Genomic DNA, 26,701 nt, shown 5'->3' with positions numbered 1-26,701 from the left:
GGCCAGAGTCTCCAAATGTACCTGGGCTCAGAGGCAGAATTCAGGGCAGAGGAAAAGGACATCCTCCACTTTTGCTTCAGAAGCAAACCTCTTCCCCCCGAGCAGGAAGGACCACAGAGACCACAAAGAACAAGGTAAACAAGATTGCTGATGCAGGAGCAAGACAGAGATAAGTTGGTCCAAGCCTGGCATTTCTGGGGCCTTTGGGGACACGCATCTGAAAGACAGGCAGGGATTGGCCATTTCAAAAACGGGGAGGACAGTGGAACTGAAGACTGAGGACAACGCTGCTCAGATTCCTGCTGCTCAACTTCCTGTGCCTACAGGAAATGAGGGGAGCATGCTGTGTGTGTGTGTGTGTGTGTGTGTGTGTGTGTGTGTGTGTGTGTGTCTCCTGCCTAATTCCACCAGGGCCACATCCTTGTCTTATGCACAGTTTGCACCCGGCACTGGGACTCGCCCATCCAGGCCTGTGATAAAAATCTGTGTACTGAACACATGAAAGAACAAAAGAATGAATGAGCAAAGGGCCTGGGCCAGGCAAAGAGGAAGTCGCCTAGACCCTCCTGACCTGCCTGGAGTTTCTGCCGAGAAACCACCCGGGGGGCAGCAGCTTGCAGAAATGTGCCAAGAAACAAGGAGAATGTGCCAACATCTTCTTGCAACAGTTCCATTCTGAGACAATCATTTTCATGTGATGATTTCTAAGTGCTTACTTGGCTATAAAACCATCAGGCTGGGAACTCAGTCAATTGCTGTAAGCCAAGACAGAGAGAGGCAAAAGGCAGGGTTTTTTTTTTTTTTACCTACTCTCCTCAATGCCACCACCAGGGGGCCTTGCAGATACTCACGGAGCCACATACCAGCAACAAGCCTTCTGGGTCTGTTTCCTTCTCTGTCTGGCTTTCCAAAGGCCAATTTATACATTCCCCTGCTTCCCACAAATTTAAGGGGATGAAAAAACACGTTCCAAGTTGGAAAGTGTAATTTTGAAATGATGCAAAAAATTGAACATAATGAAAAACATCTGAGTTCAGATACCTGGCAATGGCAGTTGCATTATCCAAAGGCTCTTTGTAGGAGAAAAGGAACAGACAGCTGTTCAGCAGAGTGGACATCACCCCCGTCTCTGCCCCCCCATCAAGGGAGGGCACTTGTTTACCAGAACAATCACAAACAAAGCAAGAGATGGAGGTGTGGAGATGTGAAGTTAATTTCCCATTCCCCTAGTGGCTCTAGCTATTGTTTGCAGCTAAAATGTATTATCTGGGAATAAATGAGGAAACTCGAGGGTTTGCAAGGGAACTACTTTGACAGTGTCTAACCCTCCACAAAAACCATTACAAGTCAAGAGAGGATGAGAGTCAGGTCTGAAGCATTAGTGCCATGAAATCTTATGTACAGAGAGCTAAAATGGCCTTCAGGATGATGTACTTCACATCCCCACTTTGCAGATGGGAAAGTTTAGACAGGTTGAGCAACCTGACCAACATGATTTAGTTAGTCAAATATTAAAGTTCGTACTAGAATTCAGGTCTCCTGACTCTAGTGACATAAATAGCCATTGAGCTCCTACGAGAGACATGAAGTCATGAAAAAAAAAAAAACAAGCAAACAACACCAAGTTAAAAAAAAAAAAAGAAGAAAGCAGAATTGAAGCTATGCTTTTCAAAAATTACTAATCTGCACATTTTGAAAGGGTTTCCAATTACTCTGCATCCCCTAATAGTCCTGCTTCTAATCTCCCTCCACTGTCAGCTTCTCTGTATGTAATGTGATGTCAAATAATACCAAGAAAACATGCCTGTACCAGCACAGAGTCATAACATACCCTACCGTGTGGGTTCAGGAAAATGAACGTGGGATTGCTGATATAAGATCTTCCTGGGCTGCCACTGCAGGGCTCCACATACCAGCATTTGATCATTAGTTATGCAACTAAAGTGCCACAGTGGCCCTGGAGTGGAAATTGTGTTGTTTTACCCACTTCCCTTGGTGAAACCAACAGGGAAGAGGGACACTAAAATTATCCAAAAGTCAGATTCATGTGTTAAGATATTTCCCAAACCAATTTATTCCCACTGCCCTCCCATTCACCCTAAACCGGAGCCCTTCCTCACGGGATAGACACAACACGTTAAATTCAATCTAACATTGATGCCATGCACATAGTAAGCACTCAGTCAATGTCTGTTGAATGACTCGTTGAGCACTGGTTCCTTCTTTATCCTTTTCAGTATTTTCTGATTTCTTTTTCAACAAGCATATATTACTTTCATAATCTGAAAGATATATAACACGACTTAAAATCTATTTAAGTCATTGTGTTTACAAATCGGTCCCTCCTGAAAAGTCTATATGAGAAGACAGAGGCATTTTTAGTGGGGAAAGAACATGGAAATGAGCTATTATAAAATGCCAGAGTCTCCGTCACTCAACTCCACCTCTGATGACCTAAGGAAAGCACCAATTCTTCGCTCAGCAAAAGTGGCAGCATGTCAAGCACATCCTTTAGACTGCAGTGACACAGTTTAACCACACATGAAAGCACATTTGCCCCGCGCTCCTACCTTGCAGCTGCAGCCAGGAGATTTTTCGCATTGGGAGCTCCTGGATCTACAGAGAGAGACTTGGCAGCTAACAACAGCTTGCTGGATGCCATAGAGATATTCTTGAGGTTTCCTATCACTTGGATCTGGTCTTCTTTTGTCTGAAAGGTCAAAAGGAGCCAGAGTAATTAGGGACTGTCCAATTCTCGAGAGCAAGGAGCAGCATCCTGAAACGGAGGCAAGTTATCTGCATAGATCACATTAAACCCAATTAGTCTGCAGATGCCTAACTCTTTGAGACACTAACCGGTGTCTACCCTTCCCCAGAGAGATGCTCCGATCGAGATGCAGGCAATAGGGAAAGAAATCCATCCCCGAGTGGGCTAGCCAAGAGCAGCGCTTTCGCACAAGTAGAGGCATTGAAGGGGGGAGGGGGTGGGAGGAGAGAGAGCTGAGCAGAGCCAATGCACAGACCAGGCAGCGGTTCCGGCATCTTGCTCAACAATGCCAGAGTTGTCAAGGAGCTGTGCATCTCAGCCTGGCACAGACGACGGGCACTGACTCCGTGTTCAGAGCTGACTGCGTCCCTGAAGTCCCTGGCTCGGGAGAGGACACGTTTCTCACCTGGCTGCCAGCAGAGAAACATTCCTCTGTAGATGACAGAGCAAGAGACACCCCAGAGCTCTCTTTTAGGGGAGTTTACAGGAGCTCAGAAAAAAAAACAAACAAAAAACAACGCTCTGCAAGCTGACACCAGACCAGTCATGCTCCCTTGCTCTAAACAAGGCGTTTATCTGTTCATCTAAAGGAGGTAATTTTTAATTACTTGACACTCAGTATTGGACACAGTGCATTCAAATGGGCCCAGTAAACCTCAAATACAAATATACATATATATATATTTTACTATGTTATCCCACATTCAAAGAGCTGTCCTAATCTCTACTAAACATTCTCCCTCTTCTTGCCCTCCCTCCAAACAACCTAAGACTACGGATTCTGCTGGAGCATCGTGGGAAAAGTTATCTTCCGTCGCTAAGAGCACTTCACATGGAAGCTGACGGCGTCTTTGTGAATGCCACTCCTGTGAGGTCACGGAGCTTCCGAAGCAGCAAAAAGAATACACCTGTGGCCTGCCTGTTTCCAGGTTCCCTCTTCCTGCTTGTTCCATTGCTCTCAAGGATGGAAATCCATCAGAGAAGAGAGAGGCCAAGATCAGCGCCAGAGAGCCCCCTGCTCACCCACCTGAGCTTGGCCAGCCATCTCAATACCGGCATCGAGGAATTCATCGAAATCATCGCTGAACTTTCCAGAGGCTGCTGCCAGCTCTCCGCTCTGGCCCCGGGTGGCGTGGACAACTTCCCCTGCGGACTGGTTCAGATCAGCTGCTGCCTGGTTCAGTTCACTCTGGGCTTCCTGGAAAGGCTTCGTGCTTGGAGGTAGCTGCAGAGAACAGAAGGCACATCGCGTGAGAAGTTTTACTCTGTCCGGGAGAGAAAAAGGTAGGTATTGTGAAGGGAAGAAAGACTCTCCAGGGATGCATTTCTGAGTCATCAAGACTAAAAAGCTCTGTGTGGTCTGAGCCCATGCTAAGTTTGACTTTCACCATATACACATTCATTCATTCATTCACTCACATTTATTGAACACCTGCTCCATGCTTGACATTGTGGATCTAAAAATGATAAGGACACAGCTTGTCTTTGGGGTTCACGGTCTCCTAAGTGGCAGAGACAGGCTGGCTCCTCACCAAGGCAATCTGACTCTGGAATCCATTCTCTGAACTCCCACCCTCTTCTGTCTCATCTAAGATGGAAACTCTCAAAGTTTTAGCTTGCTAGAACTAAAACATAGATGCTACCAAACTTCGAATCAACTTTTTTCTAAACTAATAGCTACCAATTTTGTTTTATTAGTGGTCTTTCCCAATAACTTTTTTTTTTTTTTACGGAATACAAGTGTCATTTAGCAGAACGATAGCCTCTTGTGAGAAGTTCCAGAGAGTTAAGCTGGACTCTGTTAGTCACTTACATACACTGGGTGCATACCTGTGCAGAGAAGAAACAAAGATGAACGAGCACAAGCCTCCTGCAGCAGACTAAGCAGGGGACGGAACCAGCCCCGGTGACATTCCTGCTTACTTGCTCTCTCAGTGAGTCTTGGACACATGTGCCCCTCCAGTGCCTGGCCAGAAGCCAGGTGACCCTGCACCCTCTTCCCTGTCTCACCCCAGAGCAAACAGCAACATGGGCTCAAAGAAAAAGTAAACTCTAAAAGTTCCACCTGGGAACTTTGCAGATCAGAAAGCCAAACAAGGGAAAAGACAAATTAGCAGGAAAAACAGGATCACTAAGGGAAGGGTTAGCTGCTCAGAGATCCCGTGGAGGAGAAAAGACTCCATTCACACCCAAGGTGAGCCTGCTCCCCCGCTGCCCCTTCCCAGTCCAAGAACCTCTCACCGAATCCACAAGCAGCTTCTTGCTGGACTCCCCAATGCTCTTCAAGGCCACGTCCACGTCCTTCTGCCCAGGGAGGCAATTCACACAGTTGTTCAAGGAGTGTGAGACGGCTTTGGCCACCTGGGTACATGCGGGGAGAGAAACATTTTTTGCACATTTGTTGGGGATGAACAGTGGCAATACACAGACCTGAACCAGATACGGAAATTATCTATCAGCATCCACCTGACACTGTTTACTGTATTAAATCACCTCGTCCAGGCCTCTTGTCTAAGAGCAAAATTCTACCCTCTCACCGGGGTTCACATCCTGCCTTAGCAAAAGGGTCCGGCACAATAACACAGCACAGCACACCTGCTCCCCAAAGCCAGGCTTTGTCACGGCTCTGTGATTCAAACACAGAACTCTCCAAGATGAGGTCAGGTTCTAAAACAAAGGTGTCTTATACCAAGAGAAAGAGAGATAGCTCCCTTCTTGAGAGCCCTGCGGAGGTTACCAAGGTGGAAGCAGACCTTGAGTTGTTTGGATCACAGTTAGCTAGGCCTGTGGACTGATTTCTGCTCAGCAAACTTCTGGTGCCACCACCCCCACCTCACTCTGCCCGGGGGCAAGTGAGATGCTCTGAGCACTGACAGACCAACCTGGAGCTGCCGACATACTGCCTAGGAATGTATAAGTGGCTCCCTGTTTGCACTCTTTGATATCTTCAGCTAAAAGGCAAGTAAGGTCTTTGGAGGTGGGCTGTGTCATTCTCGCTAATCTAAACCATCTCTTCCCAGCCCCATGTCTAGAACTTTGCCTGGATGGTCCTTGGCCAACTGGTTTCATCAGGTAGTCAGAGAATCATCCGAAGAAGTAATAGAGACAGTGCGAAACTTCTGAGTGGCTGGCCCTAGTATATCTACCTCGCTCCCCAGGCTAAGAGGAGGAATGTAGTTCAGCATACACAAACCTGGGCCAACATGCTATGTCCTGTCTCCTAAACTTCCAAAGAGAGACTTCAAAGCTCCCCATACCTTCTGTCGACTGTGAATTAAGCGGATCTCACATCAACGTGAAGAACACTAGGCAAGACTTACAAAAGTGAGCATCATGCATGGCGAGCACTGCTATGACACTTTTGAAGGTTCTGCTGAGTCAAAGTGTTCACACCAAACAAACGGTGCCCAGAAGACAGCCTGCCAACACGTCCTCGTCAATGGTGACAAGGACGGCCACAATTTCCAATTCCGAGCCTCACCTGAGCTAGTCTCTGTTGACTCTCTGCATCTCCAGGTGCGATCAGGGCCTGCTTGGCTTCCTGGATGAGCATGGCGGAGCCCTCCATCACGTCTCGAGCAGAATCTAACATGGCATGAGCAGCCGCAGGGTCGCTTGTAGAGGCGGCCACTCCACGGGCAGCCTGGGCCAGCGTTTTCAGAGCCTGGGCCGTCTCTCTAGCAGCCACCCCTGGGGGCAAAATCCCATCAGACTCTCTATTAGATTCCATCTACACCTTGGGAATAGGCCTCTGCACCAGGACCTGGCACGGGGGGAGCTCCAGATTAATTTTTACAAAACGTGAATCGCTGTGTTTCTCAAAGAAGTAGCCCACCCTCCTGGCTCTGGGCCAATCCAAGAGACGTTATAACAAACCCAATGCTAAACACTACTTCGCTCTGACTTCCCTTGCTCCTCGAGTGCTCCTACACCTAAAACACCCAGTGCATGGGAGCAAGTTCACAGATGGACATACCCAGGTGTGTCCACGTATAGGTGTGTGGGAGGTCATTTAATTCCACTTTTAAGCTCAATTGTCTCTGGTGGGGAAATAACTTACGTACAATAAAGTGAACAAGTCCATGTGTGCGGCTCAGTGAATCTGTACATATGGATCCATCAACATTTCCACCATTTACATTCCACCCAGGCCCTTCCCCAGTCAATATGTCCTCATGCCAGAAGTAATCACTATTCTAACGTCTATTACCTTAGGCTATCTTTACCTGTTCTTACACCTCATGTTAACAGAACCACATATATGTATTCTTCTGTGCCTGGTTTCTTTCTCCTGACCATGATGCTGTGAGGTCAATCAAAACTCCACCAGCAACGGGTAAGAGTTGCAGCTGCTTTATATCCCGGCCAGTACCTGGTAGTATTGCCAGATTTTAATTTAATCATTCAGGTGGGTGTGCGTTGTAACTCAATGAGGTTTTAACTTTTATATCCTTAATGAGTAATGACGTTGAGCACCTTTGCATACACTTAATGGCCATTTAGATACCCTCTTTTGTGAAGTGCCTGTTTATGTCTAAATGCACATCTAGACAGATGATGGGATTTGGTGATACACTATGAATATAAATGAGTCCTTGAAAACTACAGTACCACCTCATGCAGAATAAACAGGAGTCTCACTACGTGACACCTCGTCCTTGGCACTTGCGAGATGAGGATGAAAACTGGAGATGCCAGGGCATACAACAAAACACCCCGAGAGGCGCAGAGCAGGTGATGTTAGAGCTCATCTCATCTAACCATTTTGCAGATGAGGCCCAGCACTCAGAAGTGTCTTGCCCACAAATACTTCCACAGGCAACACCAGAGCTAGATCTGAGATTTCCTAATTTTCAGGTCAAACACTCATCATAGCGCTCTTTGGGAGAGAGAACGATGAGGGCTTCTTGTTAGCACATATAAGATCTGCATGAAAAATACACAAATCGGTGTCTCTCGTTTTGAAACGACTCTTTTCTCCAGGACTGAGCTGGACGGTTTCCAGGCACCAGTGGGTACGACCTCTACTAGCTGGGTCCGCGTGGACACAGCAGCTGGTCTTCTCCTTACTGAGGCCGAGGCTCTGTAATACCACAGGGGCTGAGAAAGGCCCCAGGTCCACGCAGCGAGACAGCTTCGCAGTGCCGCAGACTCGCCAGTACGTAAATATTTAGTAAATCACACAGCTGGGATATAACTCCACCACCTAATCAAGGTAAATTACAAAGCTGCCAATCTACTGTTTATCACATGGCACCTCTGAGCACAGCTTGCGGGATGAAAGAATTTTAAACCAAGTGCTTTTTATGGCAGAGGAGAAGCCCAGGAGAGAAAACACAAAAGTAAATAAAGCTGAGGTGCAGGAGAGAAAGCAGCAAAGTCAAACGGGCATTCCCTTTTGTGTGTAAGCTCTTGGCACAGGTCGGAGGGTGTCGTTGCTGAGAAGAGCGCCAGATGTGGTGGAGACCATGTCTAGCTCTGGCTCTGCTGCCGAGTAGCTGTGTGGTCTAGACTGCTACCTTTTCCCTCTGGGCCTCAGTTTCCCCCAGGTTTTAGGAGACAGTGAGATCCTAATTCCGACCGTCGCAGATTTTAGGCTGTGATTTCTAGACGTCTCCTCTTGTCTTCCCACTGGCCACATGGACTCTTAAATCCATTTTATTTGAGTTGTATGGAAATTGGGAACAATAAAACATTTATCATATGTAATTAGCAAAGATATGTTTATGCAAAAACCATTTAGTGAGAAACCTTTCATAGACTCAGACTACTTAAAAAAACGCAGAAACCAGAAGAGTTAAATTCCCAAAGCCTAAGCCTGTCCATCCCATGTGTTTTCTGCTGAGGACTCACTGTGAAATCTCAAGGCATATCAAGGATCTTCTTGGGAGGGATTAGGTTTCCTGGAAAGAGGAAGCCACACCATCAAAAGGATCAAACAAGACCACAGTGGCCTGAGAGCCCAATGAACATCCAAGGCTGTTCACGGCAACATTCTCAATAGAAATCGCTAGAGGTCAGACCTCCAAGCAAACACCCCTCTCCAACCAGAACTGTTCCTGCAGTCACGTGCATCACAATGCCAGAACCATCAGTGTGAAACACTAAAGCAGACTTCTGTTTCAATAACCACAGTCCTTTGAAAATACAGATTACTTCCACAGTATTCTTGCTATTAATATCTGCATCTTAAATTATACTCAGTAGCAGATTCTTAAGAAGACATATCAAGTGCTATTGAATAGAGTAGCATTCTTCTTAATGGTTGCCACTCTTTATCAGAATTCAAGTGGATTGTGTGTTCACCCAATACCGGACCACACAGCAAGCTCGCAAGGTAAAACCTAGGTATGGCACAAAGCTTTAATCTGTTTCAAAGTATTGGGAAAGGGTTCTGTCTGTTCGATTGCATTCAAGCTATGCAGAAATGTTGAATGTTGCACTGGCCAAACCAAACCACGCTGGCATCAGAATGCAGCCCAGTGGCCGCTAACATTTAACTTCTGAATATCCCACACACCTCAGCTGAGCGACTGAGACCCAGAAAGAACTTGTCCACACTTGGTCTTTCTTTCTTTACTTTCCACCCACTCTTCAACTTTCCATGAAACTGGCTCCTACAAGGACAGCAGCGGCCTCTCCTGGGCTCCCTGCCCTCTCCATGGCTGCAGGTTGTCATTTATCCCGAAGATTTCTATTGCTCCACTTCTGCCTTACCTAGTTGGGTTCTAACGGATAAGCTTTCTCTCACTCTACCACTTCCTGCAGGCAAACTTATCTGCTTCCATGGTTTCAAATCATTATCATTTTACTGACAATTTTCAGATCTTGTATCTTCCAGCCCAGCCTTCTCTACTGAGTTCCAGAGCCAAAGATCTACCTGCCTAATGACACCTCCACTCGCATATCCTCCAGGGACTTCAACCCAAATGCATTTAAAGTGGAACCCTGCATCCTTGAACTTCACCTCTCCCACCCAAGCCCACTCCTACCAGTGGTCGTATGTTCCCTTCATGGTGATTCATACAACCCTTCATTGAGCTATCAGGCCAAACACTTGGAGGTGTCCATGTTACCTTTTTTTACCTCCGCCCCTGCCAGTTTGTAACCAGCCATCAAGAACTGTCCTATCTTTGCTTCTTTAATCCATCCCTTTGTCTCCACTGCAGGACACTACTGACTCTTATCTGGATTAATGCAATAGCCTGCTTGCTGGTGTCCCCAACTTTGTTTCTGTCCAATCTGTTCTACGCATGGAGGAAAGGCAACCTACAGGAAAGGCAAGCTGAACTGTATCCACAGCTGAAAATTTTTTTGCATGTTCTTCAGTTAAAGTCCAACTTATTTAAATTGGCTTATGGGGCCCTTTAGCATCTGACCCCACCCTAACTCCCCAGCCCGATCTTTCTCCTCACCCCCTCTTTGCCTCTACTTTAGCCACCCTCAGTTCCTTCAGTCGGCCTTCTTTTCCCTCATCTTTCAGACGGCATTCAGGCAGTACCCATGTCCAAACCACTTTTCAAAGCCTGTCAAAACTAACTGGCGCGATTTCTAGGCTGTTTTTCAAATGCCAACTAGGTAAGCTCTTATCTGATAAGTCGTCAGTATCAAAGAATGCAACCTGGAAGACAGTCTTCCTTCTACTAAATATGCATTTTATCATCTACACAAAATCTGGCAAGATCTTGGGAATGCATAGACATTTTTGAAACATAAATCTCTCATATACCCCTATGTTTTATAAGAATTTATATATACTTTTCCTCCTCCTCAAATGCTAAAGGAGTCCTAAATAAGCCTCAAAACCCTGGCCCTGGGTCAATTCTGCTCTGAAAATTTCCCATATCCTCCCACTAGGACCAAATTGTACATTCTTATTATTAAAGGTACTATGTTATACTGTACCATAACTTCTTGTGTTTCTATTGTGCTTTTTAATTTTGATCTTCAAAGTAATAAAATGTATGCAGTTTTGCAAATCAAAGAGGATTTTTGCTCATAGTAATGGCAGAATAACTTATTGCAAATCAACCTTCCCACAGAAAAACAATTGGAAACACAGGAAAACATATATAAAACATACATTTGAAGGCCCTGGAGAGGTACCAAGGCACCAAGGTAAAGAGAGCCAAGATCTTGAAAAGAAGGAAAAACCTCAGAGAGGTGAGTCCAACTTTAGGGGTTGCTTTTTCCCAAAAGGCATCTCCTAATTTGTAAACTGTTGCCAAGACACTGAGAAGCTGAGCAAAGCTTCCTGAAGTCTCATGGGGTTAGGAAGATTAAAAAAAAGCATAGTTCTGATCCTGAGAAACACAATGGCCTGGTAAACACCACAGCCTTTCAGAGGGGACAAAGAGCAGCACTCCAACAGGTAAACTGGAAATAGACCTCACAATTTCCAGTCAGCTCAGCCCCTACATTTTTATGTGAGTAAAATGATCTGAGTTGAGATGATTTGTCCTCATCTTAAATACCTGCCAGAAGCAAAGCGTGATCCTACATAGGGGAAGCAACATGATTCAGGGCCTCAAATTATCTCTATAGTTTAAAATACCAATGCTCAGCATTAAAGAAAAAAATATCAAAACCCAGGCAGCAAGACCAATGGCTGAAAACCAAAAGGGAAAAAAAGAACAAACAAACAGATAATAAAAATAGACCCACAGGTGATCCAGATATCCAGAGACAGGCTGACTCCAGAATTTATATGAAAATACACAAGGCAAAGAGTAGTCAACACTAACTTGAGGAAGACCAGCAAAGCTGGAGGACTTACATTACCAGACATTATGATTTAGGATAAAATTGCAGTACGGTAATTAGGAAAGTGAGGTACTAATACAAAAACAGGCTGTTAAATCAATGGAAAAGAAAAGAAATACCACGAAACGACCCACATGTGTATGTTCACTTACTTTACAATAAAGTGGCAGTAAAGACCACTGGGGAAAAGATGGTGTTTTCAATCCATGGTGCTGGATCAAACGGATACCCATGCGAAAAAACAATTAAACCAGAACCCTACTGCACATAAACAAAACAATTCCAGATGGATCTCAGTTCTAAATATGAAAAGCAAAACGATAAAGCTCTACAATATAACAGAGGAGAATATTTGCATGATCTTGGATAGGCCAAAGTTTTAAAATAGGACACAAAAAGTCCTAACCATAAAGAAAAAAATCATAAATTGGACTATATTAAAATTTAAAAAACACTTGTTCATCAAAAGACACCTCTAAGAGCTTAAAAAGGTAAGCCACAAGATGCAAGAAATACATCCAAGTGACAGAGAATTCCTACAAACAAGGAAAAGATAACCCAATTTTCAAATAATGGATAAAAGATACAAACACACAAAATGGCCAATAAACCGATGAAAAGACTGTTCATAGAGAAATGCATTGTTCATCAGGGAAATGCAAATTAAAATCATAATGTGACACAACACACTCCCCAAAAAGGCTAAAACTGAAAGACTGACAATACAAAGTGGTGACAAGGATGTAGAACAACTGGCATTTTCATACACTGCTAAAAGGAATGTACCAAATATATGCAGAGCCTCTGGCCTAGCAATTCCACTTCTAGGTCTAGATCTAGAAGATGCTTACTACTTACGTCCACTAAACAACAGGTACTAGAATTGTTCATAGCACTGTTTTTTGAGAACAACCCAAATACTCCCCAACAGTATAAACAACAACAGGTATATTCATATTATGAAATACTATAGAAATCAATGGAAATGAGAGAACTACTCCATGTACCATAGATGCCTCGCAAACAATGCTAACCAAAAGCAGTCAGACACAAAAGAGTCAAGCAGTATATTGTACGACATAAGCCATAATCCGTGAGCCCCTCCTCCTCACCTGAGTCCCATCCTAGAGCCACTCAGTTAAGTTTTCTTCCAATACTTCATATATTTTTAGTAACACGCTTATACTGAAACTTCTTGGTTTTTAAATCTGAGATATGTATAGACTTCCTACTACGATAATGTTTCCTTTTTGTGCAACTTTCTGCTTTTCTTAGACTTGATAATTACACAATCTGTGCCTTATATAGATGGATTCCTGTTTAAGGAGCCTCGTGGAGGTGGGCAAAAAAAAGAGTTTCCAGCCTTCAGGGGCACCTGGCATCACTAATACTCCATACCCCCTCTCCCCCAGGGTTTTGCAGCACAAATCAGCTTTTGCTTCTTGCTGGCTTCCCTACCCATGAGGTTTCCGTTCATTTAGCTCTATCCATGACCACCTGTCTTTCTCCTTCATTTCACTGACATCTTACCTTTTGTCATCTCTGATTCTCTTTGACCTTTTTTATTCCTTTACTTTAGTGGGCTTTCAAGATTCAGAGATAGTTCTAGAAGTCTGTCATCACTATTTCTTTACAGTCTAGTGGGGGTGATCCACAAATAGCTTGGGGGGATCATATTCTATTCATCTTTGTACGATCATATTGAATAGCATATGAATATTCTATTCATCTTTGAGCCTAGTAACAAGCCCGTGGAAAGTGCTTGAAAAATACATGGTGAACTGCTAAGGGAAAAAAAAAAAAGTCAGATGTGTTGTCAGATCAGTGAACTCCCCACCCCCAGGCCCAGGTGGCCTGCACCTGGCCACGTGGCATCGTGACATGCACGAGTCTCACCTGTGTAGTGCTCATTGCCCTGAGCTGCACAGGTCAGCAGCTGCGCCATGGAGGAGCCCACGGCCTTCGACGTGCTTCCCAGGTCCTGAGCACACTTCTCCAGCTACAAGAATATTCAAGGAGGAAGAGAATTTAGAAGAAAAGAAACATCCGCTGAGGTCATGGCATAACTTAGAAAAATAATGAGGGTAAAACCTGGAGCCTTAGCTATTTCCCACGAAATACAGCACACTGGTGCTAAGGGGCCTCAGGGTGATCCGGGAGAAAGAGCCCGAGCTTCAGAACAAACAAATCTGGGTGCAAATCCCTGCCCCGGGCTCTCACCCCTCAATTACTAGCCTGAGATCGGGTAAGTTACTGAAGCTCTCCAAGCCTGGGTTTCCTGAGGAGATCATAATACCTAGCTCAGAAGGTTTTCAGAGAATTAATGTAGGGCTCTCAACAAATGGTAGCTATTAGTAATATGCCTTTAGAAGCTAATTTAGAAAGTCTGCAACAAATCCTTAGCGGGAATTAATTATGCCTTGGCAGGAAGTGGGCAGACATCCAGCTGCACCACCTTCCTGGCATGCGGGACCATTAACATTGTTCAATTTGATCATTATACTTTGAGGAGTTCCAACCGAAAGGAAATGCAATAGAAATAGAGGTTTGGAGCGGTAAATGAGATTATGAAAACGGGCAAAGCGCTTGCTTCCCATGAACAGCATGCCATCTTGCTTTGTAAACTGAATAAAGAATTCGGAGAACCAAGTCAGTAAAGGCCTAGGGTATGGATAATTATTTGATTACCAGATGAGGACAACATTTTGGAAAAGCATTTCTAGGTACGCCACGAGAGTGCAAAAAGGCATCAGAGAACAAATGCATTTTGAACCCTGCAATGTGTTTCCCGAGAGAGGCAGGACCTTCAAATAAAAAATAGAGCCTGGTCCATTATAACCAACAATATGTTATAATACAGTAGCATGTTTTTCAGGGCAATTTATTTAAAAAGTACACAGTGTTTCTTGCATTCGAACTGACCAGTTTTATGCAAAGGTAGAGCACATGTTATAACAGCCTCTCTTGGGCCCCTCTGGAGCCCAGAAGTTTGCAAAGAGACACCGGGACCATTTTGCAAAGCTGCTGGCCCAGGAGCCAGACTCAAGTCTGTCATTAGCTGGGTGACCTCAGTTAAGTGACTTAACCTCTCTGAGCCTGAGTTTCCTTCTCTACAATTAGAGATAACTTGACTAAATATTTCCTGAGTGCTTCCTATGTACCTGGCATCGTTCTATCTACAGCACATCAGATGCTCCTGAAGTCTTTACATTCTAAAAATCTTCAGTTCATTCCAAGAGTGAGCAGCAGTAGTTAAGAGCAGAACCTCTCAAGAACACAGGTTTTGGAGTCCAGCAGATCTGGATTCAAACCTTCATTCTGCCACTAACTGACAGATGACACTGAACAGAATACTAATAATTTCTGCTTTCTTAGCTGTAAATGGGGTTAGTAAAACTTGCTCATTAAGATTACTAGCAGGGCACACTAGACTGTGCCCAACTGGTGCTTAATAAATGGCGGTATTTTATCAGCAATGTTCAGTAATCTGGGAAAGCAGGGACATACTAATGAGGAGGATTGGGAAAATGTTAGCCAGAAAACCCAGAGCTGCCCCATAATACGCTAAAATTAAAAAAAGAAGAAGAAAAAAAAAAAGAAAACCCAGATCTGACATTTTCATCAGGTGGTGTCATACTACAGGCAAAGCCAATCTCTGCTGCCATCATCCCATTTCCAATGGTGGCTTTATTGTATTAAAGTGCTTTGCCATCATTCATCCCCATGTGTGTGTTAAGTAAATGTTTTTTAGGAAGCATGACTGCTGATAATCTTTTCTGTTTCTATCGTGACAACCTCACTGCCACCCATTTCAGAGATAAAACTCTCGAGACACAGAGGAGGCACAGGGCCTGTCCATGGCTAGTTGATGGCACAGCTGGGTCTAGAAGGCAGCACCCCTGGCTCCAAGCCCAAATCCTCTAGCCGCACTGGGCATTCTTTTCAGAAACAGGCCACAGATCCTTTCACATTTAACAAACGTCAATAAATAACAGACATGGTAAAAACTAACAACTAGGCGACATCGTAGCGCGTAAAACCGGCGCCCCAGTGGGCTCTAGCAGCTCACCGTTTCCCCCGGGAGCGGTTTCAGCTGACTCTCCACGGCAGCCACCTTGGCGTCCTGCAGTTCATTCTTCAGGGTCTGCACGGTGTTCAGGGCCGAATCAATTTCCATAGGACCGCAGGCTTCATGGGCCTGTCAACAGAGAGCGTGGGAATGTCCGTACACGGTCTGCTTGGGGAAAGTGTCCCCAGTTCTTTGCAACCTAAGAAATGCCTTTTTGGATATACTCAATGATTCTCCAGATCTAGTAGCAGAAGGCAAGGGAAGCAGGTAGTTTTCCCCGAGAGAACAAAATGATCCTCTGTCAGAACCTCGGCCTTAACTTCCCCAAATAATCACTTCTGTGTATCTCACAACTGGATGCACTTAAAGTCTTCTTGAAGCTATTTTTATCTGAAATGCATCTGCCCCTTAGACTTGGCGGATCTTTTATCCACTGTGGCTGGGTTCTAGAGACAGGGCACCGAGCACATAAGTGTGTACACAGAGGCGTGGCAAGTATGCGGTGAATGAGTGAACGAACGCACCCAGCACGCTGGGGGCGAGTCTATACCAACCTTATTGATTCTCTTTACAAATTTCTAGAATATAAATCATTATCGTTCCATACTGAAGATTACAAAAGTTTATTTCCTTAGTAATGTGTTTTGAGAAAACTACTGCATTCTCTCGATCATTTAGAACATTCCTCTCCAAATGTTTCCATGCATGCCCCCGATATACACATACAAATAAATTATATACATGTGTAATTATTAATCAGTATACTAAATATTGGTAAATCTTAATTTCTTTCCTTTTTTAGAAAATAGTAACAACAGCACCAGTAAAGACTAATTAATTGATGTCTATATGCCAGTATTACTTGTTGAGGAAACTGGGGCACAGAGAGGTTAACTAACTTGCCTAGATCACAAAATTAGTCAGTGGCAGGGACAGAATTTGAATGCAAGCAGTCTGATTCTGGAGCCTGTACTTGTAATTACCCCTTACATTATACAAAAGAAAAGAAAAAATACACACACACACACACACACACACACACACACATACACACATATAATCCCACACAGTGTCTTCCTGCACCCAGTGGACAGTTTTACTGAAGTGATCCCCCACTTTGGGGATCACTGCTCCAGAGCAGCTGTTTGACACTGGTGTGTGTCTCAGGCTCACCAAGAAAACTTGTTAAAATGCAGATGTCTAGGCTCCACGAACAGAGATTCTGTTTGGTTGTTCAGAGGGAAGGTGGAGGGACGTCCATTCTAACAGGCACCCCCAGGTGATTCCAGGGCATGCAGTCCCAGGACCTCTCTTTGAGAAACACAGCTCAAAATCCTTTTTTATTGGCTATAGTCTAAAGCTCTGGATAATCTTCTTTGGCAAGGTGGCGTGCTGCTCATATAAACAACTCAAGTCAGCTTCTTCTACCTTCTTCCCATACCGATTTATAAGTCTGCTTATTTCTACAAAGGGACTGTTACAATGAGGAAAAATGAATTCATGCGAGAACCTCATGCTAATACCACATCAAACAGGGTAGTAATGAGGCCTTTGGTAATTAATGAGTTCCAGAGACAGATATTCATTTAGTCCCCAATTCTGTTCTCTTGAGGACTTTGTGAAGGTGAATGTTTCCATGCAAGATATGAAAACTTTTCAGGGGAAAAAAAAAAAGACAATATAGATGACCCTCTCCCCCAAGTAGATTTCCTGCCTAAATTATTTGTTATTAAGTTTCCAAGATGATACCTAGAAGATATGATCACTTATTTTAGCCCGTAATCTACCTGGCACCCAGACACTGTTGACCACCAATCTCCTTTAAGACTGTGAAAAACAGACCATTGCTTGCTTGCCCTAGGATACTGGTGGGGAGGAAGCGGGGAAAGAGGAGGAGGAGGAGAAAGCATGCAACTTAAAATAGTTCAACAAAAATCATCTGGAACCAGAAGGTAATAAATAACTAAGTCTGGGAGACAGTGGCTAAACGCAGTAAAAGCCAATCCGCAGGGGCATCCTTAGCGATCGTGCAAACGGAACGGACAACTCTGCCAAGAAACGAATCCAGCAGCGTTCGGACCCTGGGCAGCACCCAAGCCACACGAGCAATAAGGAATGAGAAGCTCCATTCCTAACGAGCTAACCGCTGTGACAAGGCTCCACTTGCCTTCTGCGACGCGGTGCGCAGTTCCGCCAAGCTGGTGGCCAGGTTCTTGGCGCACTGGCTCAGCTGCATGGCTGCGGCCTGGTCGCTCACGGTGGGGACCGCGGCTTTGGCAGAGGCCACCATCTTGCTTCCAGGCTGCAGAGAGATGAACAGGAAGTAAGAGACAGCTCCTGGGCAGCAAGAGGCAGAGAGGAGAGATCTAAACAGCTACACCTTCCTATCAGCCAGAACTTATATTTGCCCTTAAAAAAAAAAAAAAAAAAAAAAGAAATATTAAACTATTCCTCCCCACCCCAGTTGTGTGTGCACAATTGCCACCCCAAATCGGATACTCTAGGGTAATGCATTCTAGATATGTTAAAAAAAAAAAAAAATAAGTTTCCTAGGCGGGGAAGGCAAAATTAGGATAGCGGCTTAAGATTCTCGTGTAAAACAGATTTCAAAGAGGAATTCCTTATTAAATAGGTCTTTGTGTTTCTTGGAATAGCTGTTTATTCTGAGTCTCAAATACACCCGATAGACTACTTGAATGAAGGCAGACAAATAAAACAAAATGACCTCACATCTCACAAAAATAATTTTACCATGCCTTGATGTCTGTGTGCGTGTATATTAAACGCAAAATCAAAAGGAGTTTTATAGAGCAAATTGGCAAAAAACATGTATGTTTTTTTAAATGCTTGATCCCCCATCTCATAAAAGATGAAAAAGTATGCTCCATATACTGCTAGCTATAAATTTAGATTTGCTCAACCTTCTGGAAGGACAATTTTACAACGTGTATGAAGAAAGTTTAAAATGTACAAACTTTTTGATCTGTCATTTCCGTTTCCATTTTATTTTTAACCTTGCCTTTTTCTTGTAAAGATCTGAGTGTCTACGGTAGCAAAGTCAAAAGCACTAAAGAAAAAGGGAAAACAAGGGCAGGGCCATAGTAGGACCTGGAACACATCCACACTGCCCTGTCCCAATGCCACACAACCCTGCCCTGTGCTCCTGCCCTCCCCAATGCAAAGAGAAGTATCTTGTCCAAGTCATAATTCTCAACGTCCTCAAGATAAAAATAAGCTGCTTGAGATCCTGTTTCTAGGAGTTTATCCCGAGAAAGTAATTCAAGAAGGGAACAAAGATCTGAGCAAAGATTTTTATCAATCATAGGTTATTTATGATAGCAGAAAAATTAAAAACCTTCATGGGAGGAGGGTAGTTAAACACAGAGCAGGGCCATATGATAGAAGATTTATTCAAAATCACAAATGCTCATAATGGCATAAGAAAAACACACAGGGCCTATATACAATGAATCCCAGTTTATAAGAATATATATGTATATACATACATACCTCTGTGTGTGTGTATGTATGTATGTAGTTAAAATGTGAGAAAACACAGCAAAGCTCTCATGTTTTATCTCTGCATGTTAGAATCACAGCACTTGAAAAACAAATCAGATAGATGTATCACTGTGTCCTGCAACTATCAGTTGAACTAGAAATGGTTGAGGAATTGAATCGCCTATTCACATCAACTGCTTATGAGATACAGGTAGAGAAAAAGTGCTGATAAAGTAGAGAGATTTGAATATAAGAAGCAGGTCAAAGGGAGTTTTCCCACAACTCAATATTCTCATGGATTTAATTTGCCTTAAAATGAATCTACCCCTCCCCACAAAGACTAACAATACTAACGGTACAATTGCCACAAAGAATGATCACATCTTTGGAGAAAATGCACTTACCACTTCTCTTTTCCCAGTCCATGAATAATAGCATTAGGCTCTCTGCAAACTAGGAAACCTAAAGCAATACCTGGTCCTAGCACACAACGTGCAACTTATTACATGTTCTCTCTCTTAGGAGAGAAATAAATATGATAATTCTGGGAAAAGTGGATCACGCGCCATCTCCCTGGGGCAATTTCCCTGCATATTAGCATTTTGTTTTGCCAAGCTCAGCCAAGCTCTCCTGAAACTGGCAATGTATAGAGGAGTAATCCTGCTTACTATGAAGACTTTGCTGAGGCCCAGGAATTTGTTAGTTCCTCTCCTGAAAGGGTAGCCCTGCCCAGGTGTGGGCTCTGAGTGAGCCTCAGGTGACCGCTTTTCTGCATTACCTGGAGGAAGTTCTGGCTGGAGATGATGAGGGCCAGCTGGGCACTGAGGTCTTCCGCTTGAGCTTGGCTGCCCCGCACCCCCTGCACCAGCTGAGGGATGTGGTCAGCCACTGCCTACGGAACACACGGAAATGCAAATAAGCACAGCCAGAATGGTGGCATTGTCAAACGAGGTTAGAAAGTGACCCAGGTGATGCACTTTTCAGCTGTGCTATACCCACTCCCAGGCCTTGGACTGACACGGCACACTCAGCCAGCTAGGTCCTGTTCCCTGGGTACTCCCTTCCACGTACACTCTACCGCCCACTCTACCCGGGGCCTGTTCCCTGGGTACTCCCCTCCACGTACACTCTACCGCCCATTCCCGAAGGTCTGAACGCATCCCACCGAAGACGATTCTCTATAATGAGGCCTTAGAAGTAATTTCCCTAGTTACAACTCACACCATCAGGGCCCACTGGCATTGCACACTCAGAATCAAATAGTCTACACAATTCACAGGTGGATACAATGAAGTCACATGGTGCCATGATGAGAAGACAGTGAGAGAAATACTCAGCTCGCAGCATATTTGAGTGCTTTGGCCCCTTACTTTGCAGGTGTGCATTCTAAGCATGGGCTTTCTTGTTGTCACTCACGTACCCTCTTTCACTGTCCTAAGTAGCATTTCTCATGACTGCAAACTGGAAAACCACAACCAGGGTAAAGGAGGGAGGGGCAGTGTTCTGCGAGGCAGGCCTGCCGTGCTGTAGCCGTCTCCTACGGTGCCTGAGCAGACAAGCCTTCTGCCTTTTTTGTGCTCCACCTGCATTTCCCCTCTGTGCCCACAGCCCCTCGATTAGCCAGGCTCTCAGTGGTCACGGCACCGTGCCACCATTGCCGATAAAGGTGCCTGGTGCACGCTGGCCTGATGACACTTTTTTTTGGAACTTGCTCCAACAAGGGTTAAAAAAGAAATATTTCCAGGGAATTTTCCCCAGAACCCTTTCGGGCCTGCTGATTCCAGTAATTTGACCCACTTTCCCCTCTCCACCTCAACCAGGTAAATAGTGACCCTCTGATTTCCTGGCAGTGACATTCAAAGATTTATTGTCTTCAGGCCCTTTGCAAAAGAGGGGAGACGGGGCTCATCTTGTGGCATTTTCCCGGACACGAGTAGCGTGTGCTCCATGAGAACGGGAAAGGCCAAGCCGTCCCCCGCCGCTGGCAGCTGAGCCGAGGCCCCGACAGGAAACAAACTCCCCCAGAGCAGGGGCCTCACTCCCAGCAAGTCCCCTTCTCCATCCATCCAGCACCCAAGGGCACTGGGCCCAGGACCCTGCTGCATCCCTGAGGCTTTTCCTACTGGAGCACATCAGTCCTCAACGGCAGGGCGGGCCTGGGAGAACCTGGAATGGGGAAGAGCGGGCTCCAGGCGGTTCCCCCTCAGAAGCAAACCCATTTCTGAAGTGGAAGTAGCCACTCGCCCCTCACATGTGAGTCGTTTTTCACAGAGGAGATTTGAAGGAGGGACGGTCGTTAGCTCTCATAACCCCAGCCCAGGCGAACGTGCCTCTTGCCCAGCTCCCACTGCTGGCCGCGATACTTTAGGACACCCCAGTCAGATGTGTCACCCACACGTGGGCAACGGCTCTGCAATCGGACTTTGCGTCTGGTACACTTGAAGGTATCCTGAGAGAACCGGCTCTCTGGGAGGGCAACGCAGCGGTTCGCTGCGCCTCTGCAGGAAGACGGCCTCCACTTAGCATGAGGGCCCGGGTGTCAGAAGAACAGAGCCAAACGGGCAACAACAGAAAGCACGAAAGCACCCTGTCACAGAGGCCAGAGAGAGGAATAAATCCTCAAGCTGGGTCGGTAGGAAGACGGAAGTCACCCCTGCTGCAATGAGCAAACACTGAACGCCAAGGCCCGTCTTGTCACAGAGAGACATTCCAGAAACTCAACGCCTCATTACCATTTCAGGGCCCTAGAGTGGGCTCCGCATTGATCCTCTTTGTCTCCCAAAAAGAAATGAGGGCAGACAAAGGAAAGACAATGCTAGGGAAAAAAATCATACTCTCCCTCCAAATCCAGGCCATCCTCTTGATGGACAAAAACCAGACGTATGTACACCTGGACCACGGGAGCCGGAGCAAACTGGATTAGGGGCCTGGATAATCTGCCTTAACTGAATTACCAGGGCACTCCGCGCTCTAATGCTATCAGGGGCGTCGCAGCAGACCTGGCTCTCCGGGCGCCTGAACCTCACCTTGCAGCTCTGGACCAGCTGCTGCTGGGCCGCGGGGTTCTTGTTGGAAATGGCCGCGTTCTGGGAGGCGGCGATGGTCTGCGTGGCCGCCGCCGCGGCCTGCTTGGCTGCGACCTGCCGAGGGGAGAGAGACAAGCGGGTTGGACAGACACACACGGGCACCTTCTGCATGTCACTGCCACCAAAGGGCTGGGCACAGGTTTGCTGGTGCAAAAGAGCTCCAAGAGCAGACCCTGCCTTATTTTACAAACCTTAAGCCTAATGTCACAACGCCCTAATCTTCCTTGGGTTGACGTTCCCTAAAATGAGTGATAAAGTCTTGAAAGCTCAAGTTCTCAGGTCCGTTTGTCTTTTTCAAAAGACCAGGGACAATTCCAAGACTGTGATGGCACTGAGAGGCTGCACCGAGTGCAAACGCTTTAGGAACAAAGATCGCCCACGAAGCAACAAACACTGATGCCCAGGACAGACCCGGGTAATAAGCCCTGATGCAGAAATGCAGAGATTTTCCCACCAGGGCACTTAATCCCCTTTCCTCTCTCCTCTCCTCCCAAGCTGATTTCCTTCCAGAATACAGCAGACTGTATAGGGAGGGAGTCCTCATTACACAGGCAGATTCTTGGCTTCCAATCCCCCAAATGTTGGTATAGGCTCTCCTGTGTACATTCGTGAGAGCGGTATTTTTTCTTACTATGTGCCTCTTAACTATTTTCAACTTTTGTTCAGAAGAAGTATTCCAAAAAATGGCAAAATACTTCTTCTTACTCCCTTTCAAACCTCACTACTCAACCCTGACCTCCATCTCTAGTCTCCTAAAGCCGTGGTCCCCAACATGTTTGGCACCAGGGACCGGTTTCACGGAAGGAAATTTTTTCACGGATCAGGGGCAGAAGGGTGGTTTCAGGATGACTCAAGTGCATTTCATTTATGGCGCAGAACCTCTTTGCTAATGATGATCTGTTTTGCAGCCACTACCCAGTGCTGGCATCACTGTGTCAGCTCCACCTGAGATCATCAGGCACTAGATTCTCACAAGGAGCCTGCAACCTAGATCCCCCGCATGCACAGTTTACAGTAGGGCTCGCATTCCTATAATGCCACCGCTGACCTGACAGAAGGTGGAGCTTCTGTGGTAATGCAAGTAATGGGGAGCGGCTGTAAATACAGATGAAGCTTTGCTCCCCCACGACTCACCTCCTGCTCTGTGGCCCAGTTCCTAACAGGCCACAGACCACTACCGGTTTGTGGCCCGGCAGGGGTTGGCCCACAGTTCTGAAGCCCATACCTCCCATGGAATGCCTTGAGAAAGTCCTCGCCTCCAACAAAATATAAACATTTTTAGTGCAAGGTCCTTCCTGAATGTGTACATCCTTTAATGCCAGATAAAACAAAATCCTGTGTTCCTCCTGAAAAAGAGTCTGCATTCTATTCCTGAGTGTTACAATAAGAATTTTAGCTTATCAAAAACAATTTTTCCAATTCTGTCATTGCCTTTATAGTTCCTAAACCATTGAACAATGTCGTTAACCCTGATTTAGCTTTCTTTAATATGGGCATCACCTTGTTAACTCAACTATTTTTTTCAAACAACTCTCTGCAATCTAAAATAGGCAACCCAGAAAGCCAGCCTCTTTCCTGACCTCCAGTCTGTTGACAATTTTTTTCTTAATAGCATTCTGGGCAGCAGCATTGGTCGCTACCCGGAGACCTTCTGCAGCTTCTCTCAGCCTTTGCTGCTGGTCCTCATTCTCCGGGTTGGCTGCAGCGCCCTGCAAAGATGAAAACAAAGATTTCAAATGGTCCAGGGGGCACAGCTGCTGAATTCATGCCTTCAACATTACTTTTTCCTAGTCATAGAAAGAATTTGGAATGACAGCCAAATGCCACAGGCAATATCTTTATGATGAAGATGTTTTCTCTTGCAGTAAAAAAAAATATCTACCAGGAGATGCTTCAAAACTGCATGGCTAAACAGTAAGAAATCCAAGGTAATAATTAAACACTTGAGATCATGGCCTGGGCTGTCCATACAAATTAAACTTGTGGTCAGAAACCCATGGTTTAAAAGATATGAAGATAAATCTCCCCTCTCCCCATCTTTCTCAGGGATGATTTTATTTTCATAGGCACAGACACAGTAATGATACATGTCTTCATGTCGTTACTGAAACACTCTTCGGCCCCGTGGTCCCGGTAAATGTGCAGGGCTACTACTGCTCCAGTATAAACACATTGGGGGCACAGTGGGGAGGGGGAATGCTATTCAAAAAGACAGTAAGGAAATGTTGTTAAAGAAAGCCATGTTAGAAATCGCATACCTCGAGAGCCTGAGTTGTAAAGTACAGCAAAATGGAGCTGGCATCCAACTGTACTGAATTAATGAGAGAAACCCAATGCCCTAACCTGGCAGGACAAGAGGAAGGTGCTGTGCACAGCCTGCCACCACACTTTCCTTGTCCCTGCCCTTTTTACGATGTTGTTGTAGTTGAACATGTCTTAGAAATCTAAGTGGATTTTATTTACATGGGTAGGATTCCAAATTAGGGAAAGGCCAAAGGTAAGGTAGGGAAAGGATACAATTTGTATCGCAACAGTGCAACACAGACTTCAAACTGTATCCTCTCCCTACATTACCTTCCTCTCCCACCGACAATCAAAGCAGCCATCAGGATTTCTCTCACAGGGCCTGGATGTTTTGTAACACGTGCTTGATGGTATATAGATAGACGAGTTTCTTCCTTTGAACACTTGAAGGCAATACTATTTGTTCTCGAGGCACGGAGAATAGCATGCCAATTTATCAAAAATCAATTTTCTGAATGTCTAGATTTTCTAAACAGTCAATTTTGCCAAATTTACCAATTTACAAGAACCTATTTCTTTTAACTATTTATAAAAGTGAGAGCAATGAATCCTGGAGGCAATGGTTTTAACATCTGCGGCAGAATTGTTTTAGCAATCCTCTTGAATAGAGTCTCCTGTTTTTTCAAACTTTAACCACTTTTCGAGTCCTGATGTTGTGTTTCTAGCAATTATGAAATTTTATTTCTGTGGTTATGTGTAAAAGGATTATGTGGGATACTCCTGTGTTCTTTTGCAAGTTTATGAAAGTCGTTTCATTTTTCCTGGTCATCAGATATTTTTTAACCAGCTCCTTTATCGATGCCTCAAGTGGCCCATCAGCCTTAATTTTACATTTGATGTTTTGAGCAGCTGGAAACCAGCACTTCTGCGTTTCATATTGATGTGGATGTTTGGATCCTTGCTCAGCAATATCTTTTTTTTTTTATGATGAATGTGTATCAGATATGGGGTACTAATCTTAGTCTGCAAACGTAGTCATTAATTATGAAATACGTATTTTTTTGCACATTAAATACATTAGTTGGAAGTCCAACCATCAGGCGTTCTTCAGCTTTTGACAAAATTCAGTAAGTCAGAATATTGCTATCAAGACAAAATGACAACTTTTAACTAAAAGTTAAAAGAATTTACAGAAACACTTAACACTGTCCAATGTAAAACCACATACATACTTAGAAGTAACAAGTTTTTGGTAACTTGGTGAATTCAGCAAATTGGCCTGCTGAGCAGTCCCATCATGGGAAAAAGTGTGCGCTGGTCTGGCTCAGCCCTGGTTATGTGACATTAGGCTTCATCTTTTTGAGTTTTAATTTTTTTCATTTGTAGAATAAGGCACTGACTAGATTTTCCCTATGGTTCTTTCTAGAAAAAAGTTGGGTTTTTTTTTGTGTGTGTGAACATGAGGCTTTGCTTGAAATAGCTATGTGTACACTTAGAAGGGAAGGGAAAACCAGTAAAACCTGAAAATAAAAATCACCTATTATGCAAAACTCTAATGTACATTTTTTTTTTTTTTTTTTTGCTAAAAGGTGGTGTCTAAAAGCAGAGCTCGACTCTTGGCTGAAACAAGGATCAGGAGACAAAAGGAAGAAGTTCAGACCCTGCTCTCTGCTTGGGGCTCTCCTTCGCCCCCGCTCAGGACTGATCTCTAAGAACTCACAGTCCCTCAGGGAATACCATGGAAAGTTCAAGTAAGAAAGGTCCTCTACATGGTGCACTGCAGGTCTCAGTACATCTTAAGTGAAGTAATTCACACATCTGATTGAGATACACTACTATTCTGCTGAAGGCCAGGGAGACAGGGTAAGATGTGGAGACATTTAATGAATCTTACATGCATAGAAATGTTATCTTGGGGGCAGGAATTGAAGGTGGTTTTTTTTTTTCTTTTTTTAATGCTTATCTACACTTTCTGTTAATTTCTACAAGAAATGTACGCTTGACGCATAACTAAAACATAGAAAAATCTAGCCTTATCCATTTGAAACGAAACAGTTCTCACCTAGAGGTATGAACCAGAATATTCTCTACAAGTTAAATACATGCCCCTACTCGGTCCCACCTGTGACTCTGTGAATGAGAACCTTTGGGGGGTGGAATTGAGGCAAGTGCACTTTAATACTGTTTCACCGTAGGCTCTGAAACAGACCCCGGTTAAGAATCACCATCTTTCGGAAGCATGATATTATAGCATAGCTATCAAGGAGCACA

General features: G+C 44.7%; 1 protein-coding gene across 2 annotated transcripts in view; it reads right to left on the bottom strand.

The window, feature by feature from the left end:
- The window catches only part of TLN2 (talin 2), a 406,920-nt gene that overhangs the window by 96,169 nt on the left and 284,050 nt on the right, over positions 1–26,701 (bottom strand). For both annotated transcript variants that reach the window (XM_020286036.2, XM_076004441.1), the window contains exons 23-32: positions 23,767–23,895; positions 22,127–22,240; positions 19,879–19,992; positions 17,767–17,901; positions 15,600–15,728; positions 13,427–13,529; positions 6,249–6,457; positions 5,009–5,128; positions 3,795–3,992; positions 2,571–2,710 (exon numbers count right to left, since the gene is read on the bottom strand). In XM_020286036.2, coding sequence (XP_020141625.1) covers positions 2,571–2,710; positions 3,795–3,992; positions 5,009–5,128; positions 6,249–6,457; positions 13,427–13,529; positions 15,600–15,728; positions 17,767–17,901; positions 19,879–19,992; positions 22,127–22,240; positions 23,767–23,895 — 1,391 coding nt within the window. The remainder of the gene's footprint in view (positions 1–2,570; positions 2,711–3,794; positions 3,993–5,008; positions 5,129–6,248; positions 6,458–13,426; positions 13,530–15,599; positions 15,729–17,766; positions 17,902–19,878; positions 19,993–22,126; positions 22,241–23,766; positions 23,896–26,701) is intronic.

This window comes from Microcebus murinus, chromosome 6 (assembly GCF_040939455.1).
Source record: "Microcebus murinus isolate Inina chromosome 6, M.murinus_Inina_mat1.0, whole genome shotgun sequence".
NCBI lineage: Eukaryota > Metazoa > Chordata > Mammalia > Primates > Cheirogaleidae > Microcebus > Microcebus murinus.
The sequence above is the reverse complement of the archived record's forward strand: the minus strand, read 5'-3'. Positions and strand labels throughout refer to the sequence as shown.